Raw genomic sequence first — 26,841 nt, 5'->3', positions numbered from 1 at the left:
TTTTTAAATCATGTATATCGAACTTCTTTCAATACAGTTTTTTTTTTTAATTAATGTCGGCGATAATCAAACAATAAACCAACAAAATAATAACAACTACTACAAAAAAAGGCAATAAAATATTCATTAATATCTATTCATTTATTTTGTGTGTATTAAGTTTACTTTTATTTTGTTTTGAATTTTGAAAAAAACGTTAAAAAATCAAACACATTTTAATCAATTTTTTTTTTGGTGGATTTAAAGTAAAGTATTTATTTGTGTGTTGTTTGTGTGTGTGTTATTAATGTTATTTTTCTTGTTTCCAAAACTTCATTAATTATATAAACATACATAATATGTTAAAATTTAATTGTTTTTATTTTTCTTTTTTTATTAATTTTAAGTTGCCTACATTTTTGAGCCCATATTAGTTAAAATCTTTTTTTCTTTCTTCTAAATTGGTATTTATTTCAAATTTCAGTATTTCGCTTATTGAGTTTTTAACATTTTGTTGCTATTTTGTTATAGAACAGAGCCAACAAAATCAAAAAACCCACGCCTTTACACTGTGAATCTTTTTTTTATTTAAAATTTTTTTAAATTTTTGTTTTATTTTTAAATTTTAAGTTTCTTTCAATTTTATTTAATTTTTTTATTAAGTTTTATAAATTTTTCTACTATTTTTAAAAACAAGTTTTATATTATACGATTTACAAACTGAAAAACATATAAAGTTTATTACATAATTGAAATTTAAACAGATTTGTGGTTAAGCAGGGCTATTTTTAGTAACCAATAATGGCGGCAAGCGATAAGGTGATGATACAAATATTTGTTTTTAATTCTTAAGGACTTCTTAAGTTTTTGTACAAATACAATTTACTTTTTCGATTTAATATCATAAATTAAGAAATAAACACTTTCAGCCCAATTATGAATAAAAAATTCACCGGGAGTTTGTTCCCCGGGAGTTTTTTTACATTGAATTTGAATAGGAAAAATGAGAAAAGGGAAAAAACTCCCGGGTAATTTTTATTCATAACCTCCTGTCTATACTTGACAAATATTTATCATAACAATAAATGACATTTGTTGTCAAGACATAGTTGTCTAAGCAAAAGCACTAAAAATTTTATCATAACGAAGCAATAATACTAAAAAATGGAGACTATACCTGATAATTTTTTATCTAGACGACCATTTTGAAGTTTATCATGATACAAATTTATCAGGTATAACTAGGGGGTAATTGGGCTGTTTGTATTTCAGAAATTTATAATTGAATTTCAGAAATTTTCAATTATTTTTCAGAATTTTTAAATCGTATTGGTTGGTTGACTTAAAAATGAAGAATTTTTTTTAAAATTTTTAGTTTTTATTTTGAAACATTTGTGCAATATAAGTTTATTCAAAGTGGCAACATATTGATTCCGAGCCAAAAGAACTGCTTATCTTTTGAGGCCAAAAACGAATCTAGCCAATATCGGATACTCAGCTCCAAAGTGAAGCGCGTCCCAGTGATATCGTTCTGCATCGAAACAAATAGTAGTCGGACTGGGCAAGGTCTGGACTATAAAGCGGGTGAAGCAAAACTTCCCAACCTCTTCATTCTAAATACTTTTTAACAGGTATTGCAACATGTGACCGAGCGTTGTCATGATGAAATATTTCGGTTTCATATATGGCCGCATATTCTGGGCGTTTTTCGACCAATGCTCGCTTCAAACGTATTAGTTGTGTACGGTACAGGTTCTCTGTGATGGTGTGGTCAGCTTATCAGCTGCTGAAATTGGATATTTGGCTTTGGACTTCTTATACGATCTCTTATGCTTCGGGTTATTGTAATGGATCCATTTTTGCAAAATCGTTTTTCAAGGTCTCTCAGTTTCACAATTTCCCTGCTTTTGGATGAATCCTGGTTCTCGCAAACGTTTTGAAATTGCTGTTTGAGTAGCTCTCAATGATTTAGCAAGCTCTTGTTGAGTTTTACAAGAATCTTCATGGAGTAATGCCTCCAAATCTTGGTCTTCAAACTGTTTTGGCAGACCTAGGCGATCTTTGTCTTCCGTGTCAAAATCACCACTTCTGAACCGCACAAACTATCTCTGGCACATTGAAACCGATGGAACACATTCATCATAAGCTTTGGTGAGCAATCGGTGTGCTTCAGCTGTACTTTTTTTCAAATTAATGAGAATAAATGACAGCTATGTAAACTTCAAAATGACATATAACTTATTAAAAACCAAAGTATACTTAAAAACAAAAACCCCGTTCAAATGATACGCCATCTATTGTATATTCCGAATTTTTAAGTCATACACCCAATACAGCGGAAACTCTGCTGTCAAAGACCTAACGCAGTTGTCAAAAACCTAAAAGGTAAGAATGTATTATTAAAATAAAAAACTATTGGGGGATTCAAACGGTCTCCTATTAGGTCGTATTGTCATAAAATATTTTTTTAGTTTAAACAAATTTTTGTTGGGTTTCAAACAAAAAAGTTATAAACTAATAAAACTTTTTGAACTATGTTTATTAGTTTGTCATAAAATAACACTTTTTTGTTTACAAGTTTAAACAAGAATTTGTTTAAACTAAAAAAATATTTTACGACAATACGAACTAATAGGAGACCGTTTGAATCCTCCATATGTGAAAATGGTTTCAACCATAGAGAAATACACGGAGCGGAAACTACTAATATATTCTCACCTGTTTGATTTTTGACAACTGAGTTAGGTCTTTGACAGCAGAGTTTCCGCTCTATGCGTTTTTATATATTGTTTCAACTACAACCTGAACATAAAACCTGTTCTGTGCAACAATATTTTGTTTCTAATAATTTTTGTATAAAGTTTTCAAGGAACCTGTTATTTTCAACTACTAACCAAAGTCTGATATTACACAGAGCAAGTTTTCTTGCCGCAAGTCTGAGTTTATAGGAGAGAGAGGCAGGAAGAAAGAAGAGGGGTACACACTTGCTTGTACTGGCAAGTCTCTTTTGTTTTCTCATTTTCACTATGGCGTCTATTAAGTTTTGTCATACAAAATTGAACACAGACTTGCTGTGTGTAAACAGACGAGCAAGTTTAAAAGAGAATCGAAGAGACTTGCTTCCAGTAAACTTGCTGCGTGTAAAAGCAAACAAAGGTTCAAATGAACTAATTCTTAATTAAATTTTCCTCTTAATAATACTATTAAACCATTCAGCATGAATTATTTCGTTGTCTTAATTCCTTAGTACTTCAACCGTATTGAATTCATTATTTATAGAATCGATCACGAGCTATACAAATAACTACTCTGCGATTATTGAATGGATTTACGAATCGATAAGCGGACTATTTTTTTGGTAAAGCGTGAGACAGATAAAACAAATAATTCTTAAGTAGCAGAGTTTAGTGCTTTAGTTTAGTAAAAGTTTCGACGGTAACAATTTTAAGTAAAAATTATTAATTAAAGAACCCGTTTTAGAACCGTTTCAAGCAAAGGATATTGATTCCGTAACCCTTTCGTAGAAGTAGACCACGTAGACATATGCCGAAATAGTTTTTTTCTTAAAGAAATATTTGACATCGCCTTATGGCAGCCATTATTGATATTTAATTTTAGATTAATTTTAATATTTCCATTATATATTTATAATAATGCAACTTTTTAAATAACTACACTCTAAATGTTAAACTATGTATTGTGTGTATGATGTTTAAAACATTAAATCCAACAAAACAAACAAAAACATTAAACAAAACCCCCAAAAGGCCCTGGTCCGCCTGATGATTGTACCATACATAATAATACCATAACTACACACTCCGAATTGACGGGAAAATCATCAAATCTTTCAAATAGTCGTGATACCACAACAACATCTTGTTCGGCATGCCCTTCGGGAAGTTGTTTAAATTTTTCCTCCACCGAAGAGTCCGAGCGTGACTATGATTTGTTGTCGTCATCTGTATCACCTGTATGCAACTGTGATTGTGAATGTGCCACACAAACGACTAATGCCATAACAAGTCCTACTCTAACCACTCTGAATGCCTGCTCGTCCACCTCATCCACGGCTGGCGCGGCCGATGAACCTCAGCATTTTTCCTTTTCCTCATCGATTGCAAATCTTAAATTGCACACATCTTCATCGTCGTACAACCATCATCAGCGTCCTTCCCAACTCCTACAACTGCAAAATCATTTTTCAGCGTCATTGAATAATGCCGCCTCGACATCGTCGTGCTTTATATCCTCTGCCATTTCATCTGCCAATGTCTGTGCCACCGGACCAGCTACCGCTAATAGCTCGTATTTATGTTCCACATCGGCTCCCACATCTGGAGTGGCTAACAACAGTCTAGCTTCGCGTCGTCAGTCTATTAATAAATTATTAACCACAACACAAAATAATAACACTTGTAGCTTAAATAATAATTCCAACTCCACAACAACTACAGCGTTTTGTGGTTTTAAGAACAAAACTTCATTGACATCGCCACCACCACCGCCACCATCTTCTACGACTCATCATCATCATTCCTTCTCTAGTTCTTCGCGTGGTTTGGCCGGTTTGTTTTGTAGCAGCAATAGTCGTTCTACATCGAAAAACGATGTAAATGAGTCGCCATCGTCGCCTCATCATAATCTCCAACAACAACAGCAACAACATATTCAGCAGCAACATCACCATAATACAACCACAAACCAACACCATCATCATCATCACCACCAACAGCAACATCATCATTCTCATCATAATAACGATAATCAACACAAACCAATGAAAAGTAGTGATAGTTTATCAGATGTTAGTGATACATTTGAATGGTGGTTTCAAAGGCACAAAAGAAATTCCACAAAAAAAAGCAGGTATATAAAGAAAAACCAAATCGAAAAAAAACAATGAATCGAAACATTAATTATGAAAAAATCTAAACAAAACATACATGGCCATTATCGTTTCATATTTCATTACAATTATGATTTTCTTTTAACATTCTTAATTCTTTTTGTATTTAATTGTTTATCACAATGACAAAACTGTAGCCAGCACCTCCCTATTATGGACCGAAAATCCTGACTAATTTTAATTTCTTCTTTATTGCTTAATTAGTTTATAAACTAGGTTTAACCTTGCTGCATTAGCTAGTTAAACTGATGTTAGAAGTGGTACATGAAAAGAGAAGTCATTTTAACAGAAATAACATAAATAATTCCAGGAGAATCGCAATTCTAAATGTAACTGCCTGAAAAACATCATAAAATTATTTTGTATAACTTAAGGACATGTTAAACTAGGATTAACTAAGCTACTGTTAGTATATCATGGTTTAACGAGTAGTATATTTAAACTAGAAACAGACCAAATTCGATTCAAACTACTTTCTGCAGAGTTGATCTAAAGTTTTTGTGATATTAGTTAAACTTAGCTTATTGAGTTAAATTCGAAATATATTGCTACATTTTAACCTTTTAAAAACGTTGGTAAATTCCTTTCAATTACAAATAAAAGCTCCTAGTGGTGGGTGGCCCAAATACAAGTATCCTTTTAAAAAATTAAAAAAATGAACTAAAGTAAACTTAATTGGTATATTATGGCTTTATTAGAAATACCAATAAATCCCATTATTTATTGAACACAGTAGCTTATCCTGTCAGTTTAATTTTCCAAGATTTCTCACCTTCGTGATAAGGGTATGTACATATAAGTTTGTCATTCCGTTTGTAATTTCCACAATATAATTTTCCGACTCTATAAAGTATATATATTCTAGATCCTTATGGATAGATAGAGGAGTCGATTAAGCCATGTACTTCTGTCTGTCTGTTGAAATCAACTTTCCGAAGCCCCCAAATAACTTATATACACGATTCATACATCAATATCTCCGGAATTCTCCCGGCGCGATTGCTATTTGAAATATCTGGATTACTAAGTCATTAATATAGACAATATAGATATCTAATGATAGATATTTCAAAGACCTTTGCAACGACGTATATAAGATCATAGTAAGTTGGACCTACCTTGGACCTATGGGTCAAAATCGGAAATAATATTATTTAACCCGAATTTTTTTGATTCACCAAAAGTTTTTTTATTTTGAAGTATAATTTGGTGAAATGTTAATAAGATTCGGCATAGCTAAATCTAGCTCTCTTACTTGTTTCAAGAAGAAAAAAGAATTTTATTTTTTGATTTCACTCAATCAAGATTCACAATAGACTAACTGGTTTTTGTTTCTGCTGCCACTATTTATACACCAGCGGCAACTTCTAACAATTTCCAGTATTATCCAGTTACAATGATCATTCAGTTCTTCTTGCAGGAATAGGCAAACACCACAGAGACAGTACGAATTCACTATCTGAATTCCCTTCAGAGTTATTGTTCATTAGCTGATTAAAAAAAAGTTTCGCAGTTGTGGACTACAGCCAAATTTGGTAAATGAAATGATTTTTGGGTACTTAAAAGAACTTGAACTAATTTCTAAACATACAAATGAGATGAGCGATCAGAATTTGTAAAGGTTGCTGAAGAACAGTTGACCTACAGGACTGATCTGTCACTCGATATCTGCTCTTTTAAAATATATTCAAGCCTAAAGATTTTTACACGCTTAAATAAGTGGTTGATGCATGTTTTAGAAGCATCTCGTTCGGAGTGCAACAATTGGTTCAAACAAATTTATTGGAAAACAAAATTAAGCTGGCACTAATAGCCACCAGGGACCGAACGCAGTCGAATTTTCAGATGTACACTACACGATTGAGAGTGAATATTGTTAAAATTATCAAAAGTGAAGAAACCCGGAAGTTGTAAAATTTCTTTAATTCATTTCATCCAAAAAACCTTTTTATTCAGAAAATAGGAATTGTTATGATTTTGATCATGTCTAGTTACTGGACGTATATATACAATACCTTCAAAATATTTCCAAATACTCAAACAATCCAACAAATATTCGTATAAATTAAAATTTTTTTTATTATTGGACTCAAAAAATGCGAAATTTTTTAAAAGTTTTAGCTTTTATTTTGAAATATTTGTACAATATAAATATATTCAAATTATTGGCCATTGTTAGCTATGACCTTTTCCCATCTTTTTGGCAACAGCCAAAGAACTGCTCATCATTTGAGACCAAGAATTAAGCCAATATCGGATACTCTGTCCCAAAATTAAGCGTCGCCTTTAGCATCGATCGAAACAAATTGTAGTCAGACGGGGCAAGGTATGGACTATAAGGCGGCTGAGGCAAAACTTCCCAACCATTTCATTCCAAATACTGTAACATGTGTTACAGTCATGATGGAGTGTTGTCATGATGGAATATTACAGTTTCATGTCTGGCCGCATATTTTGGTCGTTTTTCGGCCAATGCTAGCTTCAAACGAATCAGTGTGTTCGGTAAAGGTTCCCTGTAAGGGTCTGGGCAGATTTCATAATAGATAAAAGCCTTTTGGTCCCACTAAAATCTTAGCGCCATGGATATTTGGCTTTGGTGTCGATTCGGCTGGTTGGCCGTGCTTCTTATACGATCACTTAGGCTTCGGGTTATCGTTATGGGCCTATTTTTCATCGTAAGTAATGATTCGGTGCAAACACGTTTTAATTTTATAGCGTTCAAGCAATATTACGGACTTGCAAAATCGTCTTTCAAGGTCTCTCGTCTTCAATTCATATGGTAACCAATTTCCCAGCTTTTCGATGAATCCTGCTGCTCGCAAATGCTTTGAAATTTCTGCTTGAGTAGCTCCCAATGATTTTGCAAGCTCTTGTTGAGTTTGACAACAATCTTCATGGAGTAATGCCTCCAATTCATGGTCTCCAAACTTTTTTGGATGGCCTGGGCGATATTTGTCTTCCGTGTCAAAATCACCTCTTCTGAACTGCAAAAACCATTAGCTTTGGTGTGTAATCGGTGTGCTTCAGCGGCCCTTTTTTACAAAAGTGCAGAAAAAGGCCCAATCTAGTATTCATATATGAGGAGCCGCAGAACAAAAGGTACTTTTTCGAAATTTTTTACAAATTAATTTTGTGGTATTTTAATAATATTTGCCTGAAGTCTTCTAGAAAAAATCAATTTCCCAAAATTTTCAAAAAAGTACCTTTTGTTCTGCGGCTCCTCATATATATGTAACTGTGTATATTTGATAAAAGGTCATGTTTTTGAAAACTGAAATTAAGGAGAAAATTGCATAATCCTTCAAAATAATTTATATTTTTACATCCTCTTTATTCCTCTATAGAATTTGTTTTTTTTTTGTTTTACTCCATACAATTTGTATATTTTTAACCTTTACAGGTAGTAAAAAATTATTGTATTAATAATACACTGTTTATCTCACGAAACACGAAATGTTTTCCATTTATTCCCTTTGGAGACTTGTAAGGGTCACGCTTTCAATTTAGTCTATACAGAAATAAATAATTGAAGGTCATAAAATCATATAAAAGAAATAATAATCCATCTAAAGTAAACTTAATATCTGTGAATAAAAAACAAAATAATTGCTTTACATGAATTTGACCGACAAACAATTTATTCATATGTATTATCACACGACATATATCAACAATTAACTAATTACGTACCTCATTCACACTCACTGTCTGACTATTGTTCCTTTTAGAGAAAGTTTTATTTTATTTTAACGCTAGAAAGACTTTTATATGCTTTCCTCCCATTGTGCACCCACACACACTCACACGCAAAATTCACCTCACATTATATTTTATAACTCACCACAATGCCAAACTCCTCACGATTTGAATATCTCTGTTTTTTTTCTTTGTTTTTGTTATTTGTGCTTTTTCCGTTTTTGTTTTTTTTTTTCTCTACTCCCTAAATATACAATTCATTGTTTAATAAATAAAAAAAAACAAAAAATACAAAATAAAAACTAAATAGCAGTCACTCATCATCGAGTCAATTAAATTTAAATATTGGATTTAATTTCACATCAACTCATAGATCGTCACCAGTGAGTAGTTGTTGTGGCAGTAGTAGTCATGGTCGCTCCAGTCCGGACACCGATATGGGCGAACCGCCAACATTGCCCCTAAGTCCAGGTTAGCCGGTTCTCTTACTTATATTGTCATAGATATTTGTGTATTTGTGCGTGTAAATTCTCGTAAAACTATTATGAAACCGTTTACCGGTTTCCAAAATCAAATGTACTACTATTTTTTAACTTTACTCCACCATCTTTATTTAACCTTTTTGTTTCTTTTCAACAATTTTACCATAAAAACAAAATCAATCAAACAAATAAGTTTTCAATGTACATTAAAATAAAACACTTTGCTTTAAGTATTTGTATGTATTTATTTACAAACTATTTGAGAATTTTATTTTTCAATAAACCTTAATTTTCTTATGTCTACTTTTTTTATTTATTTGCAGTGTAAACTTTTTATATAAACTTCAAAATCTATGTATTTGATGGCTCTATTTTTTATTGTTTCCCGATTTTCAATTTCAGCTCTTCATTTTATTTTTAGCTGTTTTTATGTTTTTGTTGTAGCTTGTGTGTAATTTTAAGTGTAATATTTAAACTTGTTTTTTTTTTGATTTGAATGCTAATTTAAAAGTAATTTTACAGATGTAAAGTAACACCGCAGAAAAAAAATTGTTCTCTGGGTGTACAAACATATTGTTCCGGAAAAGAGACACACACAGAGTGAAATAGATTTTGTCTATTATAAATTGAGGTCATCAGCGCAAAAGTGGTGTAACCCACAATTTTTTGTTTGCTGTTCTGGTGTTACATACAGTCCTTACATTACCAATACAAATGTGGGGTAAGCTTCCTTTTGGTATTCAAAAGCAGATGGAGCTGAAAAATTCGTTTTTTTTTCATAATAAAATAATACAACAAAGTAATATAGAAAAAGTGGTGTAAGTTGAATATATAACTAAATAAATAGTTAGGGGTTACACCACTTTTGCACTGATAGCCTCATTTAATATTCAGGATATGAAAAAATAATTTTCAAAACGATTTCATGTCAAGTTAACCAATTTTTAAAATCGTTGTCTTCCGATCGGGATGCACAAGGTTAGACCTTGTTGCATCTCAGATACAATTTTTCAATAATATCGGTCAAGAACTCTCTGAGTTATAGGGGGTTAAAATTTGACATTTTGGCCAAATATGTTTTTTTTCTCATCCATGTAACTTATTAACTATTGTTCTTAGCAAAATGTTTCCCAAATAGTTTAGATAGCTATTTCCTTAATCTTTCGAAAAAAAATATTTAAAAAAAAATTAATAAAAAATTTTTAATATTTTTTTCCGAAATCAAAAACTTTGTCGACAAAATGGGCCCTTTTTTTGCTTGAAAGAAAGCTTAGAGATATTTTCCTTGAAGACCTATTTGGTCGCTTAGTGGGATGCGAGTTCGATATCTTTCAAAATAAATGTTTTGTAACTCAAAACAAGCTATTTTTGACTTTTTTTTGCAAAATCAAAAACTTTGTTGACATTTTTTTTGCTCAAAAGAAAGCTTAGGTCTTTTCCTTGAAGACCTTTTTAGTCGCTTAGTGGGATGCGAGTGGGATATCTATCAAAATAAATATTTTGTAACCCAAAACATCAATTTTTGACATTTTTTTTTTGCAAAATCTAACTTTTTTTTCCAAAATGGGCCCTTTTTAAATTTTTTTTTCGCTCAAAAGAAAGCTTAGGTCCATTCCTTTAAGAGGGGTTTAGTCGCTTAGTTTTGATTTGTAACTCAAGATATACAATTTTTGATTTTTTTGGCAAAATCAAAAACTTTTTTGACTTTTCCAAAATGGGTCCTTTTTTTATTTTTGTTTTTTGCTCAAACGAAAGCTTAGGCCTGTTCCTTTATGAGCTTTTTGGTCTCGTAGTGGGATTCGAGTGGGATATATATCAAAAATTGTATGTCTTGAGTTAGAAAACATTTATTTTGATACAAAAAAATGTCAATTAAAATATTATTTATAAATTCACTATTATCTTTATTTAGCTATTCGAAAAATAATTATGTTTCGGTGAACCATACTCATATTTATAATTGCGATGAAAATATATGTGTTTGACAACAATATATTGTTACAAAGATCATAGTATAGTTGTCGTAACCATGACGAAACATGTTTTTTTCTCTGCGTGCACATATGCTTTTTCACTGAGACAGCGACGAATGCACATGCTAAGCGGGTGTATTGCTAGTTTTTCATGACCACTGTAATGAATTATACTTTTAACAGAATACAAAATGCAAACATGATTCAGAACATATTCGAGTTATTAAAAATTCACCCACAATTATGTATTTTGTAGGCAATTTGAAAAGGATAATGCATCAATAAAGTTTACTTGTTTTGAAAAATATTAATTTATCGAGGAGCTATATTCAAAATCCTCTATCTTAGAAAACAAATACTAAGTGAAATAATAAATGATCGGGCTTGGCCGAATATACTTTATTGTTCACCCTTCACCTTCGTTAGAAGGCTATATAAGTATAAGTTTGTCATTCCGTTTGTAATTTCCACAATATAATTTTCCAACCCTATAAAGTATATTTATTCTGGATCCTTATAGATAGCGGAGTCGATTAAGCCATGTCCGTCTGTTGAAATCAACTTTTCGAAGGAATTCTTCCGGCTCGGTTGCTATTTAAAATCGAGAAAATCCAGGACAACCTGGATTTTTCCCTATTTTTGATCTATATCTGGATTACTAAGTCATTAATATAGACAATATGGATATCCAATAATATAAATTTCAAAGACCTTTACAATGGCGTATATAAGGTCAAAGTAAATCGGACCTACAATGGGTCAAAATCGAAAAAAAAATTCTTTTAATCTTATTTTTTTTTTCACCAAAAGTTTTTTTTTCCGCTAAATATTAAAAAGAAAACATTTTTAAATTTAAAAAAAAAACAATTCTGAAAATTTTTTTACCCAAAAAATTAAAAAAACATATTTGGAAAAAAAAATTTTGTTTACCTAAAAATATTTAAAATTTTTATTTTGAAGTATAATTTGGTGAAGGATATAGGTATAAGATTCGGCACAATAGGCCACTTAAACTTCTTTTGTATATCATTCACCACCTGAACGTATGAGTATGTAGAGTAAATTTGTATTAAATATCAATCATACGCCATCAATAATGAAAATGAAAAAACACACGTAAAACTTCAATGTCAGCTGGTTTCGATGTTGAGTCGTTTTTATTATAATTAAGTAGCTGGCTACATGGCGACGATTGCAGCCGACTACATTTGTAGTCGTGTAGCTATGTAGCTTTCTGTAGTCTATGCGTTTAAAACATCATTATCGACTACGAAAATATAAATTAGCTTAAGTTGGCTACAGCGGCATCGATTGTCGTATAGCTGTGATGGAGTCAAAATAATTTGTGTGTATTTTAATTTTTGTGGTGGGTTAAAGCATGAACAATATGTATCGAAACGTCAAACTTCAATATCAGCTGGTTACGATGTTGCTGACGTTTTCATTATCATTAAGTAGCTGACTACAGGGCGACGATTGCTGCAAATAGCATTTGTAGTCGTGTAGCTGTGCAGTCTATGTCTATTCTTCTTATTATTACAAATTTGTTATTGGTTGGTTGCCAGTTTTATGTTATTTCTTATGTTGATTCTATTTTTAATTATTATGAAACAAATGGAGATGAGAAACTGATTTTCACACCTTGTGTCTTAAGTGTATTTATAATTTTAAAAAATTTTAATTTATTTGAACTTATAATTTAATTTGCCAATAAATTTATTATTTTAACACAAGTTAATTTTTATATTACGAAGAATACATTGAAAAAGTAATTTATGACTCCTCTGCCAAGGAAGTCATCAGCAATCTTTATGTGCAAGATGTTAAGTTACATAAATTAGTTTAGTTTTATGCTTAATTTATGTTTTCTATTTCAATATTTATTATGCTTTAGTTTATAGAATTTGTTTAAAAAAAATAAGCAAATTTTCTCTTTTTCACATGTGTATGACTGTGTATTTGTTGTGTTGTATATGTATATAATTGTATGTGTTCTTTCTGTCCACAAAATAAAACGTTTTCAAAATTCAAAACAAAATTATATGTAATTTTGTTTAAAGTAACAGTAGTAGTAATAACTATAAGCTCTTAATTTAAATAATAAAAACTCAAATAATATTTCAATATTTTTTATCTATAATATTAATATTAGCAAACACTTTTAGCTTCAATTAAAATCTATTGTTAAAATTGTGCTAGTATTTTGTATACAATACGAATTTGCCTAAATACTTGAAACTAATGACAAAATTATTGTGTTTATATAGCCGATTTATCTGTGTATATTACACACTTCCAATGGGATATGGCTAAGTATCCAATTAAGCAATCCTTGCGCAATATTGCCGATATTATTTCCAAACAAATCGGCCAAATCGATGCTGATTTGAAAACGAAATCAAATGCCTACAATAACTTGAAGGGTAGTTTGCAGAATTTGGAAAAGAAACAAACGTAAGTGTTTATTTAAATTTAATAATGTTTTCTATTCTTTTTTAATTTAACAATTGAATTTTGTGTTTTCTTTTATTTCTCAATTATAGTGGCAGTTTGTTGACCCGTAATTTGGCCGATTTGGTTAAGAAGGAACATTTCATTTTGGATTCCGAATATTTAACCACTCTGTTGGTGATTGTACCCAAGTAAGTGAAAATTAAATAATACAATAAAATGTAGACGCAAACAATTATGGTCACAGTAATAGTGTATATGATTGTGGTAACCATAATATGGTCAAGTTACGATTCACATGGTTGTAGCAATCATATATATGCTTGCAGTAAATAAGTAATATATTTGTGACAACCATTTTTATGATGATTGTCATTGTCAAATTTACATTAATTTCAATTTACTTTGCACAATCTTAAATTAATGTCTTATACCTGTTTACCTTTGCAGAATGATGGCCAATGACTGGATGGCCAATTATGAAAAAATCACCGACATGATTGTGCCCCGTTCATCGACTTTGATTACCTCAGACAATGATTACTGTCTCTACAATGTGACCTTGTTCAAGAAGGTCGTTGAAGAGTTTAAATTACATGCCCGCGAAAAGAAATTCATTGTACGTGATTTCGTTTACAATGAAGAAGAATTGGCTGCTGGCCAAAATGAAAGAACTAAATTGATTACCGACAAGAAGAAGCAATTTGTAAGTAACCAATTGAACAATAAACCAATGCCAATAATTTCTAGCCAATTTCTGTATAATAAATGTGTAATTTTTCTTTGTGTTTTAGGGTCCTTTGGTTAGATGGTTGAAAGTTAACTTCAGTGAAGCTTTCTGTGCTTTAATACACGTTAAAGCTTTGCGTGTGTTTGTGGAATCTGTATTGAGGTAAGTGAGATTAAATGAAATGGAATTAATAATTTCCAAACAATAACACAACAACTCTCTATTCAGAATTAAAAAAAAATGCCAAAAAATTTATTCCCAATAAACTTGTTATTTAGCTTCCTTCAAAGGCTTTTATTATAATAGACCTATGTCCTTTTCCCATCTTTCTGGCAACATATGCACCCGTATCGCGAAAAACATGTGAAATTTATGTTCCCATGAAATATCCATTTCCCCCGAAGGTAAAATTGCTATCGTGATATTCCCATGAAATTTTCATTCACAATAGTTGATTTTGGTGGTATCAGCTGTTTATTGTTTACAAAATTCCATCTAAATATTTCACAACATTAGGAATTTTTTCAAGTGAACAAAGTACATGAACGAAAAATGGGAAAAGGGAACATATTTCATGTGAAATATTGACTCGCGTGCCAAAAGAACTGCTCATCTTTTGAGTCCAAGAACGAATCAAGCCAATATCGGATACTCTGTTCCAAAGTGAAGCGTATCCCAGAGAGATCAATCGAAACAAATAGTAGTCGAACGGGGCACGGTCTGAACTATAAAGCGGGTGAAGCAAAACTTCTCAACCACTTCATTCTAAATACTTTTTAACAGGTATTGCATAATATGGTCGAACGTTGTCATAATGAAATATTACGGTTTATTACGGCCGCTTATTTTGTGCGTTTTTCGTCCAATGTTCGCTTCAAATGAATCAGTTGCGTTCAGTACAAGTTCCCTGTTTTGGTCTGGCCAGATTTCAGCAGCTCACATACGACCTCTTACGCTTCGGGTTATTGTAATGGATTCATTTTTCGTCGCAAGAAATGATTCCGTGCAAAAATGATATTCTTTAATAGCGTTCAAGCATAATTTCAGACATGCAAAATCGTCTTTCATGGCCTCTCGGCCAATGTACCCAATTTCTCTGCTTTTGGTTGAATCCTGCTACTCGCAAACGTTTTGAAATTGTTGTTTGAGCAGCTCCCAATGATTATGCAAGCTCTTGTTGAGTTCTACATGAATCTTCTTGTTGTAATGCCTACAATTCTTAGTCTTCAAACTTTTTTGGCTGGCCTGGGCGATCTTTGTATTCCGTGTCAAAATCACCACTTCTGAACCGAACAAACCTTCACTCGCACGTTGAAACCGATGGAACACATTCCGCATAAGCTTTGGTGTTCAATCGGTGTAGTCAGCAGCATTTTTTTTAAATTAAAAAAGTAAAGCAAAACTTCCCGCATATGACGATTTGTTGGTAGAAAATTTAAGATTTTCGAAGCAGAAACAAACTTTGTTGTTACACTATAATGTTCACTCTTATTTTACAATAATTATTTTATTTCATTTGTGATTTATATTTAAAAATTTTTCCTTTCAGATACGGTTTACCAGTTAATTTCCAAGCCATTCTTATTGAACCCAACAAGAAGAGCATGAAACGTCTACGTGATTGCTTAAATCAATTGTATGGCCATTTGGATGGTGCTTCAGCTGCTGGTCAATCCAGTGCTGCTGATGTAAGTCTTCAAACCTTTAATTATTTATTAATTTGAAATTGTGTTTTAATAACCCCTTGTTTCTGTTTATTCTCAGACTGTTGATATACCCGGCTTAGGTTTTGGTCAATCCGAATACTTTCCCTATGTATTCTATAAACTCAACATTGATATGATTGAATCAGCTAAAATGTAAAAAATAAAAAAAAATGTTATAAATTTATGTTTTAAGAACAAACCTGCTAGAAGACATTCTAAATAAGAAAAAGTCAAAAATACGTTTAAAACCACAACTAAAGAAGAAGAAGAAAAACCACAATAATTACAATAAAAAAACAAAAACAAAACATAACCTTCTTAAGTAATTGTTTAGCTTAATTTTTAACAAAACAAAAAAAAAGTAATTAATAAAAAATGATAAATTTATAATAGATGTATTTGTAAAATTGAAAAGAGTAAGAAAGAAACCAAACTACCAACAACCATTATGTATATGTATTGTAAAAAAAACCCTCTTATTTCACAAAAATAACATTAATTAATAATTATAACAAAGAAACTACAAATAGCAGTTTATAACAGCCAATAAACTACAAATATTTTTAAAGCTGTGGCGGCGGCTTTTTTCTCAACCATTTTCAACATCCTTTCATCATGTTTCTCTACTCTTTTATTGTTATATTTTATTTTTTTCTTTAGATTTTATTATATATAAATTTAAAGAAAATCATATTTCCTTTTATCTTGTTTTATTTTGTTTTTATTAAAAAATATAAATTAAGTTACAATTTTGTGTTTCCATAATTATTTCCTTTTTCTTATTTAAGTTAAAATACGAACTTCTAAAATTTCCTGTTTTTCCCGTTTGGAATATTTGTTTAAAAATTTTGTTAACAGTATTTTGTGTATAATAATTTGCAAAGAAAATATATATATATATTATAAATAAAATTTAAACTATTACTATTTAATTTTACAATAAAATAAAATTCCTAAAAAAAAAATCAATATAAAATTTTTAAAAAAATCAACAAATTTTTTTTAGCCCCTTTCTGCAACATAATTGGGAGGTATTCGACTCCTGTTCTGTATTTACAGAACAGAGGGATTAGTCATAACAAGTCAGAATTTTGAAAACGACAAACTCTAAAGAAATTTTTGACGGAAATAGGGAAGCTTTAATTTCTACATTTTTCATTTGCGACCCCACAAAGTATATATTTCTGGATCGTTATAGATAGCGAAGTCGATATAGCCATGTCCGTCTAACCGTCTGTATGTTAAAATCAACTTTCCGATTGATGTATCAATCAGACATGATTGATACATCAATATATCGCAAATTCTCTCGGCTCGGTTGTTATTTAAAATCGAGAAAATTGGCAACCAGACAACCTTGATTTTTCTTATTTTTGATCTAGATTACTAAGTCATTAATATATACAATATGGATATCTAATAATAGATATTTTAAAGTCCATTGCGACGATGTATATAAAGCTATATTGATTTGGACCTACATGGATCAAAATCGGGGAAAATATTTTTTAACCCGAATTTTTTTTTTACCAACAAATTTTTTTGTCATAATTTTTTTTCATTAATAATTTAAAAAAGAAAATTTGGAAAAAAAATTAAAAAAAATTTTTTTTTTTAATTTTCAAAATCAATTTTGAAAAAAAGAATCGGACATAGCATTGAGCATTGAAGACTAAATAAAGATGACTGTAGTAATTAATGTAGTATTCTACAAGCTAAAGATTCAGCGATCAAACTGGCAGCAAATTGTTAAAGAAATATCAGAGATATTCAGTCTGGTACACGAAACTTGTTCAGGAATACTGGACCTGTCTGAACAAGATGTCGAGACATTTGACAATGTTACTTATATGAGTGAGAGATATTGGTTGACAACTGTATTGTGGCGAGAGAAAAGTAATATTAGTATATTCCGTGTTATCCTACTCTCGTCTTAAAAATGGCATACTGTACGTTTATGTTATAGATTGTCTTAAAATAAATCGAATGAGCAGACTACTAGATGAGATTTGAATACATCCTACCAAGCTCAGTGACTAAGTTTTGCATTGGATAACCTTAAAAAAATGTTGATTACAGAAGTTGTCACAATGAGGAGAAGGAAACTATGATGTAACTTCTGTGTAATTACTTATCACTGGAGACGTAGCCTAGACTCGATCGTTATATAATGATCTTACGGATATAGGTTTGTCAAACTGGTCCACTATGAAACCTGTCTTAGACGAGTACAGTGATTGTTTCTAAAATATACTATTTATAATTTCGTCAGTCTTCGAACCATTGATATTTTCCTTCGTATCAACGTGAGAATTGTCATAACAACCTGATCAAATCTAACTAACTATAAGTTCTTTAACTCTTTCAGCCACAATTTTATGTGTATAAGTTTATAATCAAAATAATTGCATTTTTACTATATTTAAGGTTTTTATTTATTATGAAAAATAAGAAAAAATAAAAATATGTACCAAAAAAAAATGTTTTTATGGAAGGAGGTGGTTAGTTTATTAACCACCATATCTAAATGACTAAATTTTCTGACCAAATCAAACGAAATAGCTGTGTAGGTGAGACATTCTCCACCCTCTGTGTAATCACCCGACTGTTCCAACTGAAAATTTGTTCCCCATTTTGTTTCCACCACAACAATTTGGGTAGATAAGTCACTAACATAAATATTATCTAAATTTGATAGGGGTATGTCATCATCTGAATCAAAATCACCATCAAATTTTGACTAGAGCCCCGAAGGTATGTCACCGAGCACCAACAGATCAGTTTGCTCCTCATAATCACCATTCGAAGGTATACCTTCCAACAAAATATATTCTATATCAAGTTCACTGAGTCGGGGGTTATTATGTAACTCCTTTCGAAAAGAAATTCATTCGAATTTGTATGCTTTATACATTGAATTTCGAAAGTGTTTCTTTTCGAATCGAATTACCTGCGTTTCGAATCGAAAACCTGCGGTTTGCCATATATTCAAATTAATATATTAATCTAATCAGAGAATGCCGACGGCAAATTAAAAAAAAAAAACGATTTCAAAAAATTTGATTGTTTAGCAAAATTCCAATAAATACCACTCTAGAAAAGGTGGTTAGAAAAGTGACCACTAAACCGCAAAAAGTTAAGATTATGTTTTCTTTAAGTTTTCTCTACAATTCAAGTAGTGGAAATTTCAGAAATTAAATAATATTTTGAATATAAATTGTATGATTTTAGTATTTGTTTTTTGGATTAATGATTTCAAAATTTAAATAAAATCTTCTTTATGGGCTAAAATACTGCAGCCAATTTAACATCTTTCTGTGACAAAAATTATTTTCTTGATTACTTTTTCTATTAAAAATAACCTGTTTTACTAAACATCTAATTTTATTCAATCATAAAGGCCCAGCCAATAAATATTTAGAGAAATATACATTTTTTGTTAAAAAAAAAAAATATTTTAAATGTTGTTAAATAAATAGTTATTTTATAAAATACTTATACTTTTAATAATAAACTATATTATAACTATAAATAAGAATATTGTTATTATTATTGACAAAAACATTTAACGAACTTGCTTAATTTACATATATAAATATTCATGTAACCAACATTAAAAACTGTATTATTATGTACGCAATAATTAACTATTAAATTGTTTAAGGATTTGGAAAATTGTTTACAAAAAAATACTTTATGAATGTAATGAAACATAGGTAAACAAAAATAAACAAATGCCAGCCATCCTTGTATATAATTATATTGATAAATCAAATCTTTTCGAAAAATTTGGCTTTTATTAATAATCAGATGTTGTCACCTAAAAACTTAGGGTCTTTTTCAAAATAACAGATAATAAAAAGTCATTATAATACTACTTCTATGTAATGCAGATGGAGTGTAGTAGTCATTAAAAAGTAAGTTATTGAGTAATGGCAAGTAATTACCAAGTTTTTGCTGGGTAATATTAGGAAGAAACTAGCTCGTAATTAATAAAAAGTTATTTTGTTAAATGTCAAACAAATTCGAAAATCTACATTTACGGTAAGTGAATTATAAATGTACATTATACCAATCTAAACTTATGTTTCTTTTCACAATTGTTTTTATTATATACTTTTAATATTAAACTTTAAATTTAAATATACATGGGTGCGCATAATTATAATTAAAACTACTGTATACTTCATTCTGTTTCCTGTTCCAAATCTTGTTCCATTAATCTCTTTTTAATATACCGCCGCTTTCTTAAATTATTAAACAAACGTACCGAAAAGAAATATGCGAATTCAATAACACTTAAACTCGATATGCCCATAAATAAGCCAAAAATACCACCACAATTCGCTATAAGAGTGGTAACTCCAAACATCACAGTACGTTTAATCGCTGTGAATTGTGGCTCCTTGTAGTAGACCGAGAAACGTGAAGCTCTACCGCTAAAGTAAAAAAAGGGGTTATTTAAAATAAAGATAATTATAGTTAAATGTTAATTAATTTTTCATACTCATCATGTTCATATGTGTCACGCTGGGCCAAAACTGTTTTTTCAAAATCATAATAGGCTCGAGAAATTTCAAAATTATAATCCAATGAATTGCAGGATGGCATACAATCACACATTATTTTCACATTCGAATCTATTAGTTTTTGTTTTGTTTGATTTGCGATTATGAAATTCATTTCATCGTCGGCATGACTATAACATTCAACTTCCGACAGACTGCAGACGGGAGTATCTATGGGCTCTGTAAAGTAATAATAAAAGAGATATGATATTTATTTTAAATATATTCGACTACAATTCCTGGTAAACACTTTTGTGATATTTTCGAAAAGGTAAAAGTAAAGGAAACAAAATTGTTAAAATTTTTTAACACTTATTAAATTTTAAACATAGTTTAGGCTTAATCAAAGATAAAAATGTATTTAATTTGTATGAAAAAAATATTTAAACATTGATTAAGCCTTGAAAATATTCAGAAAAATGTAAATAATTTTTTTTTCAAATATATCTCTTAATTTCCGTTCCGGTCCCATTCAGAGTTTCATATACGTTTTTATACCCTTCACCATGATTTATAATTTATTTGTTTCACTAATAAATTAAGATTTTTTTTAAAAAATTAAAAGTGAAATTTTGGAAAAAAAATGTTGGCATAAAATTAGTTTCACTAAAAAATTAAAAAAAATTAAATAAATTTTGTTTACGTAAAAATATTTAAAATTTTTATTTCAATGTATAATTTGGTGAAGGGTATATAAGTTTCGAATATACACATAGCCTCAAAAGAGAGTACACACCCGCGAATTTTTTGATTTTTTTGGGTTCATGAAAATCATTATAGCCCGACTTAAATCTTTTTTTCACAACCGAATCTATTATTCAACTCAATCTCCAACAAACCAAAACATTAAAATTTTAATCAATGAATAAATTTTAGGATTTTCATTATAGAAAAAAATCAAATATTTTTTGGTGTATACTCACTTTTGAGGCTCACTGTAGCTCTCTTACTTTTTAATTGTGCATATTTAAGGAAAATCTTTGGAAAATGAAAGAAATCCTTCAAGGACTATCGTATCGAAAAATAATTTCAATATCGTAATTGTAACAAAATGTAATAAATTTCATGCTCGATATCGAATGATATCAAATAAGAAAATTACGATCGATTTAACTCGATATCGAATGCGATAATTCGGCGATCAAAAATGATATAATAAAAAAGCTATTAACAGTTTTATTTTACGTATTTTCATATTTTTATCTATTAAAAAATGTGAATTCCGAAATTCAAGAGTAATGGTTTAAAAAATAATTTTTTTTTATTGAAATTATTCGTTTTGTCTCTATTATTTCATAAATTAAGAAATTTAAATACACCATTTCCAATTGTATTTCAGATTTCTAATGGTATTTTAGAAAATTTCCAATTAAATTTCAGAAATTTCCAATTATTATCCCGAATTTTCTAATAGTATTGATGGAATATTACTGTTTTATGTCTGGCCGTTTTTTGTCCAATGTTTGCTTCAAACGAATCAGTTGCGATCGGTACAGGATCCCTGTCATGATGTGGTCCGATTTCAGCATCTGATAATAGAAAGCACCCTTTTGCTCCCACCAAATACAGTAAATTACCTTCGGGACATGGATATTTGGCTTTGGTGTCGATTCGGCTGGTTGGTCGGGCTTCACATACCATCTCTTACGCTTCGGATTATAGTAATGGATCCATTTTTCATCGCAAGTAATGATTCGGTGGAAAAATAATTCAATGTCTCACGGCTTCAATTCGTATGGTACCCAAATTCCCTGCTTTTGGATGAATTCTATTGCTGCTAGACTTGCTCCCAAGGATTTTGCAAGCTCTGTTTTTAATTTGGAAACAATCTTCATGCCTCTAGGCCTGCAGACTTTTTTGGCTGGCCTGGGCGAACATTGTCTTCCGTGTCAAAATCACTCGCACTTTAAAACCGATGAAACGGATTCAACATACGCTTGGGTGAGTAATCGGTGTACTTCATCGGCACATTTTATACCCTTCACCTTCGTGAGAAGGGTATAAATAAGTTTGTCATTCCGTTTTTAATTTCCACAATATAATTTTCCGACCCTATAAAGTATATATATTCTGGATCCTTATAGATAGCGGAGTCGATTAAGCCATGTCTGTCTGTTGAAATCAATTTTCTGAAGACCCCAGATATCTTCGGGATTCAAATCTTCAATAATATAAGACATGCTTTCGAAAAGTTTCCTATTTAAAATCAGCAAAATCGGTCCACAATTGGATGAGATATGAGGAAAAAACCAGGACAAACTCGATTTTTGACCTTTTTTTTTGATTTTTTTTTTACCAAAAAAAAAATCTTTTTTAAATTTAAAAATTAAACACAAACAAATTTTTAAAATTTCAAAAAAAAAATAACAAATTTTTTTTCACAAAAAATTAAAAAAAAAAACAACTTTAAAATTTTTATTTTGAAGTATAATTTAATAAAGGGTATATTAGATTCGGCACAGCCGAATATATCTCTCTTACTTGTTTAAATTAAAGAGTAAAGCAAAACTTCCGCATATGAAGCTTTGTTGGCACAAAATTCGACATTTTCAAAGCAAAAAAAAAAAACTTTGTGAGAATAAACGACAGAGATGTACCCTTCAAAATGACATATAAGTTATTAAAAAGAAAAACCGCGTTCAAATGATACTCCATCTATTGTAAATCCCGAACTTTTAAGTCATACAACCAATATTTCAAAAGTTTCCATATGTGTTTCCACAAATTTCCATTTGTATTTTACAGGATTCACACGATGACTTTTTTGTGAATTTAAGTCATGATTTTATGAGTTTGTTGGCAAGAGGACTGGAGTAAAAGCAAATTAAAAAGGGAATTGCTAAAATTACATGACTGAAAAGTCATCGTGTGAATCCCGTATTTCAGAAAATGCTAAATGAAATTCTGAAATTCTAACGGAAATTACTGAAATACATAGGAAAGGTTGAAAAATAATTTTTTTAACGAAATTTTTGGTTTCGTCCCTTTACTTTTGAGATATTTTCGAGAAAAATACTTTGAAATTATATTATTTTAAAAATTTAAAAAGAAATACATCAATACTTACTGGGCATCCAAAATTTAGCACATCCGCATTTACTTATTGTAAAATTAGCCAAACACTCAGTCTGGCAATTACTTTGGGAATACGATTTAAAGAAACGCAAATAACGTTCATCATTAAAATAGCATTGTCGTCTTTAAAAGAAAAGAAAAATATTCTAAAGTAATCTGAAGCGATATCATTTGCGACACGACGGACACAAAGTTTTTCACTAAGTATCATATCATGTCTTATTATAGTAATGTTCTAATATTTCACGACTCGGGGCTCGGCTTATCCGGCTCTTAGTCGTTCGACGCAAGTCTTTGCTGTTTGGTTACGACAGCACAATAAACAAAGCATACAAAGTAGTATTATTTTAGGAAATTTTTTGTTTGAAAGGGAAAAACAACATTTTTAAACCATTGTGAATTATTAGGACATTATGACAATATGACTTGATAAGAGACCTTGTGAATTAACCACTTGTGAATTGGCCAAATGTTTTTTCATTCACAAGATTTTCTATCATGTCATATTGTCGTAATGTTCTAATATTTCACAACGGTTTTTAATGCTTCAAGCAAAAAATGTCCTAAAATAATACTACTATGTTTATTGTGTTATTGTAACCAACCAGCAGAGACCTGCGCCGAATGTCTAAGAGTCGGTTAAGCCGAGCCGCCGAGTCGTGATATATATTGGGATTTAATGAACAACTCACTTTTCTGGTCCAAAGTCATGTAAATTATCTGTCGATATAACATATTGTGGTATAATTGATACCAGAACTTCTTCATCGTGTGGAACCAATATATAATTTCCCGTTGTCAAGGGTACACTTTCGGGAGAATTTAGAAATACCTTAAAGAATTTAAAAGTACATATTTTTGTAATATCTAATAAATATTTGTTCAATTATTTTGTTAAATTCACCTTATAGCCCTGTTTAAAACTGCGGCAGGTGTAATCGAAATTATGTTCAAAACCAATCATAAAGGCAAACAAACCGTTGCGTGCCGATGACAATACCGATCTCTGGGGATAAGCATTAAAACCCTGATCCACATAACCATCATCTAAAGACCAATTACCGGAGATGTTATTAAATTTGGGCAGTTCTATGTCGTAATAATTGTTGTAATCAATATCGGTCTTATCTGAATAACTTATATAACTAAAAAAACGCCATTAAGAATATAGAAAACAATTGTCTTAGTTTTTTGTAGAAACTTACTTGGGATCCCTATAAATATCTTTAGCTTGCAGACCATTGAATTGATAACAAACACCTTCATCGGTCATGACATATTTAAATAGTTTGTCGCAAAAATAGAAACGGCCATTCCATTTACAAAACGGCAGTGTTGTATTTGGTGTCAAAGCCATTTCCACTAAAGATTGGGCCACATCCACATGTATATCTTTCGGTATATGGGGCGCAAAACGATCGATTACTTCATTTTCACAAATTTGTAAAGTGGCAGCAAAACGTTGCAATCTTATAGGAAAATATTTTAAATTTACCATAAAATGAACAGATTTTCTAAGAACTTACTCTTCCTCGGTTAAATTGGCAAAATTTTCAAATTTATTATTGTTTTCCTCGATTTCGGACCAAATTTGCCGTGATACATTGGTAAAATCAAAAGTAGTTGTGTCCATTTTAATTTCGGGACAAATGGTTATTGTTGGAAATGGTATTTTATTAACGGGCACTAGAGTTTCATCAAAGCCCAGTATAACCGGAGAATCCAACCATTTCAAATAAGTATCCCACATTAAAGATACCGCAAAATAGAACGATATTAACATCAATATAATCCAATAAAGCCTTTAGGAAAAGAACAAATCACTTAAAATTCACTTAATATTCAAAACAATAGAAAACCAACTTTTCATAAAATGGCCGATGAACTTCAAATATATAACGTAGGCCATGAACAGAAGTACTCTTTGAGTATTCAGCCAATAGACCCTTACATGCCGACCATCTGGTGCCATATTTAATACGAGACTTAATAATTAAATCACTGGGCACATCACTTAAAGCCTGAGAAGTCAAACTTAAACTCCGTTCATTTTGACTGGGCAAGGATAAAAATTCCGGTTCTGGTTGTGGAAAATGTACCGATTTTCCATTTTGATTAGGAAACATAATATTTTTTGCTAATAACTTGTTAATTTCGTTAATTAATCATCCACAATTTGAAGCGTTTCTGTTTGGGTAATACATACGCGTTTAATGTTTAACACATTATAAAGGTTTTTTGTTACTTGGTGTGTCCTTTTATAGTCTGTTAGTTAGTCGTCATTTAAAGGCTAGTGACAAAATAATGTAATTACAAAATATCCCAAGTGTATGCTTTAAACTTATCATCATTTCAAGGGATTACATTAACATTTATGTATTTACACCTACTTACACTTGTTTTACATTAAAGTCACTACAAAATTAAATTAAAGTAGGTATGTTTAGTTAGTTTAACGCTTTGTTTTTCGAATACTTCACTTTACAATCGAAATATAATTTCAACAAACATAATATCCTTTTTGGACTTCCATGAACTAACTCAAAATAAAGTTGAATTATTCCTAACTCATTTACAACTGACTTCTGAAGTAACTAAACAATGATGCAGTGATGATGAGTCATTTGTTTTTATAACATCGTACTCCATAGAGAAACATAGAGCAGAAACTAGAAAAAAAAACTCAATCAAAAAAAAATAATTCAAAATAATCACATTGGTTTTTGACAACTGAGTTAGGTATTTGACAGGGGAGTTTCCGATTTATGTGTATTATCTATGTCTGACTCATTCTCAACAAGTATTGAAAAAACTTTTTGATCAATCAAAGCTGATGCAGAGCTAACTCTAATTCATTTTGACTAACTCATTTACAAAATAAAATTAAAGTAGGTATGTTTAGTTTAACGCTTTGTTTTTCGAATACTTCACTTCACAACTATAAAATAATATCACCATACAAAATAAAGTTTAATTATTGCTAACTCAGTTACAACTGACTTCTGAAGTAACTAAACAATTAGGCAGTGATGATGAGCCATTTGTTTTTATAACATCGGACTCCATAGAGAAACATTGAGCAGAAACTAGAAAAAAACTCAAACAAAAAAAATAATTCAAAATAATCACACATATCACTTAGGTTTTTGACAACTGAGTTAGGTCTTGGACAGGAGAGTTTTCGATTTATGTGTATTATCTATGTCCGACTTATTCTCGATAAGTATTGAATAAACTTTTTGATCAATCAAAGATGATGCAGAGCTAACTCT

At 30.5% G+C, this 26,841-nt stretch overlaps 2 protein-coding genes across 5 annotated transcripts in view; one reads left to right on the top strand and one right to left on the bottom strand.

Annotated features, from left to right (window-relative positions):
- Vha44 (V-type proton ATPase subunit Vha44) overlaps positions 1-16,922 on the top strand; it is a 71,912-nt gene extending 54,990 nt beyond the window's left edge. For 3 of the 4 annotated variants that reach the window (XM_065511766.1, XM_065511764.1, XM_065511765.1), the window contains exons 4-9: positions 13,307-13,493; positions 13,583-13,681; positions 13,941-14,196; positions 14,285-14,382; positions 15,770-15,908; positions 15,985-16,922. In XM_065511766.1, the coding sequence (XP_065367838.1) occupies positions 13,307-13,493; positions 13,583-13,681; positions 13,941-14,196; positions 14,285-14,382; positions 15,770-15,908; positions 15,985-16,083 (878 nt within the window). In that variant the 3' untranslated portion in view covers positions 16,084-16,922. Of the gene's footprint in view, positions 1-3,746; positions 4,849-8,897; positions 9,056-13,306; positions 13,494-13,582; positions 13,682-13,940; positions 14,197-14,284; positions 14,383-15,769; positions 15,909-15,984 lie in introns of all 4 variants that reach the window. The other variant, XM_065511767.1, reaches the window with a different exon arrangement.
- Positions 16,923-20,008: 3,086 nt separating this feature from the next.
- On the bottom strand, positions 20,009-25,695 carry LOC135961578 (pickpocket protein 28-like). Its single transcript, XM_065513092.1, has 8 exons — positions 25,433-25,695; positions 25,096-25,371; positions 24,775-25,038; positions 24,474-24,714; positions 24,262-24,401; positions 23,562-23,692; positions 20,434-20,674; positions 20,009-20,365 (listed from the first exon to the last, which is right to left on the bottom strand). The coding sequence occupies exons 1-8, from the start codon at positions 25,693-25,695 to the stop codon at positions 20,113-20,115; spliced, it is 1,809 nt and encodes a 602-aa protein (XP_065369164.1). The 3' UTR covers positions 20,009-20,112.
- Between the last annotated feature and the right edge of the window lie 1,146 nt (positions 25,696-26,841).

The sequence above is a fragment of the Calliphora vicina genome, chromosome 5 (genome assembly GCF_958450345.1).
Source record: "Calliphora vicina chromosome 5, idCalVici1.1, whole genome shotgun sequence".
Lineage (NCBI taxonomy): Eukaryota > Metazoa > Arthropoda > Insecta > Diptera > Calliphoridae > Calliphora > Calliphora vicina.
This window is presented reverse-complemented; position numbering and strand designations above follow the sequence as displayed.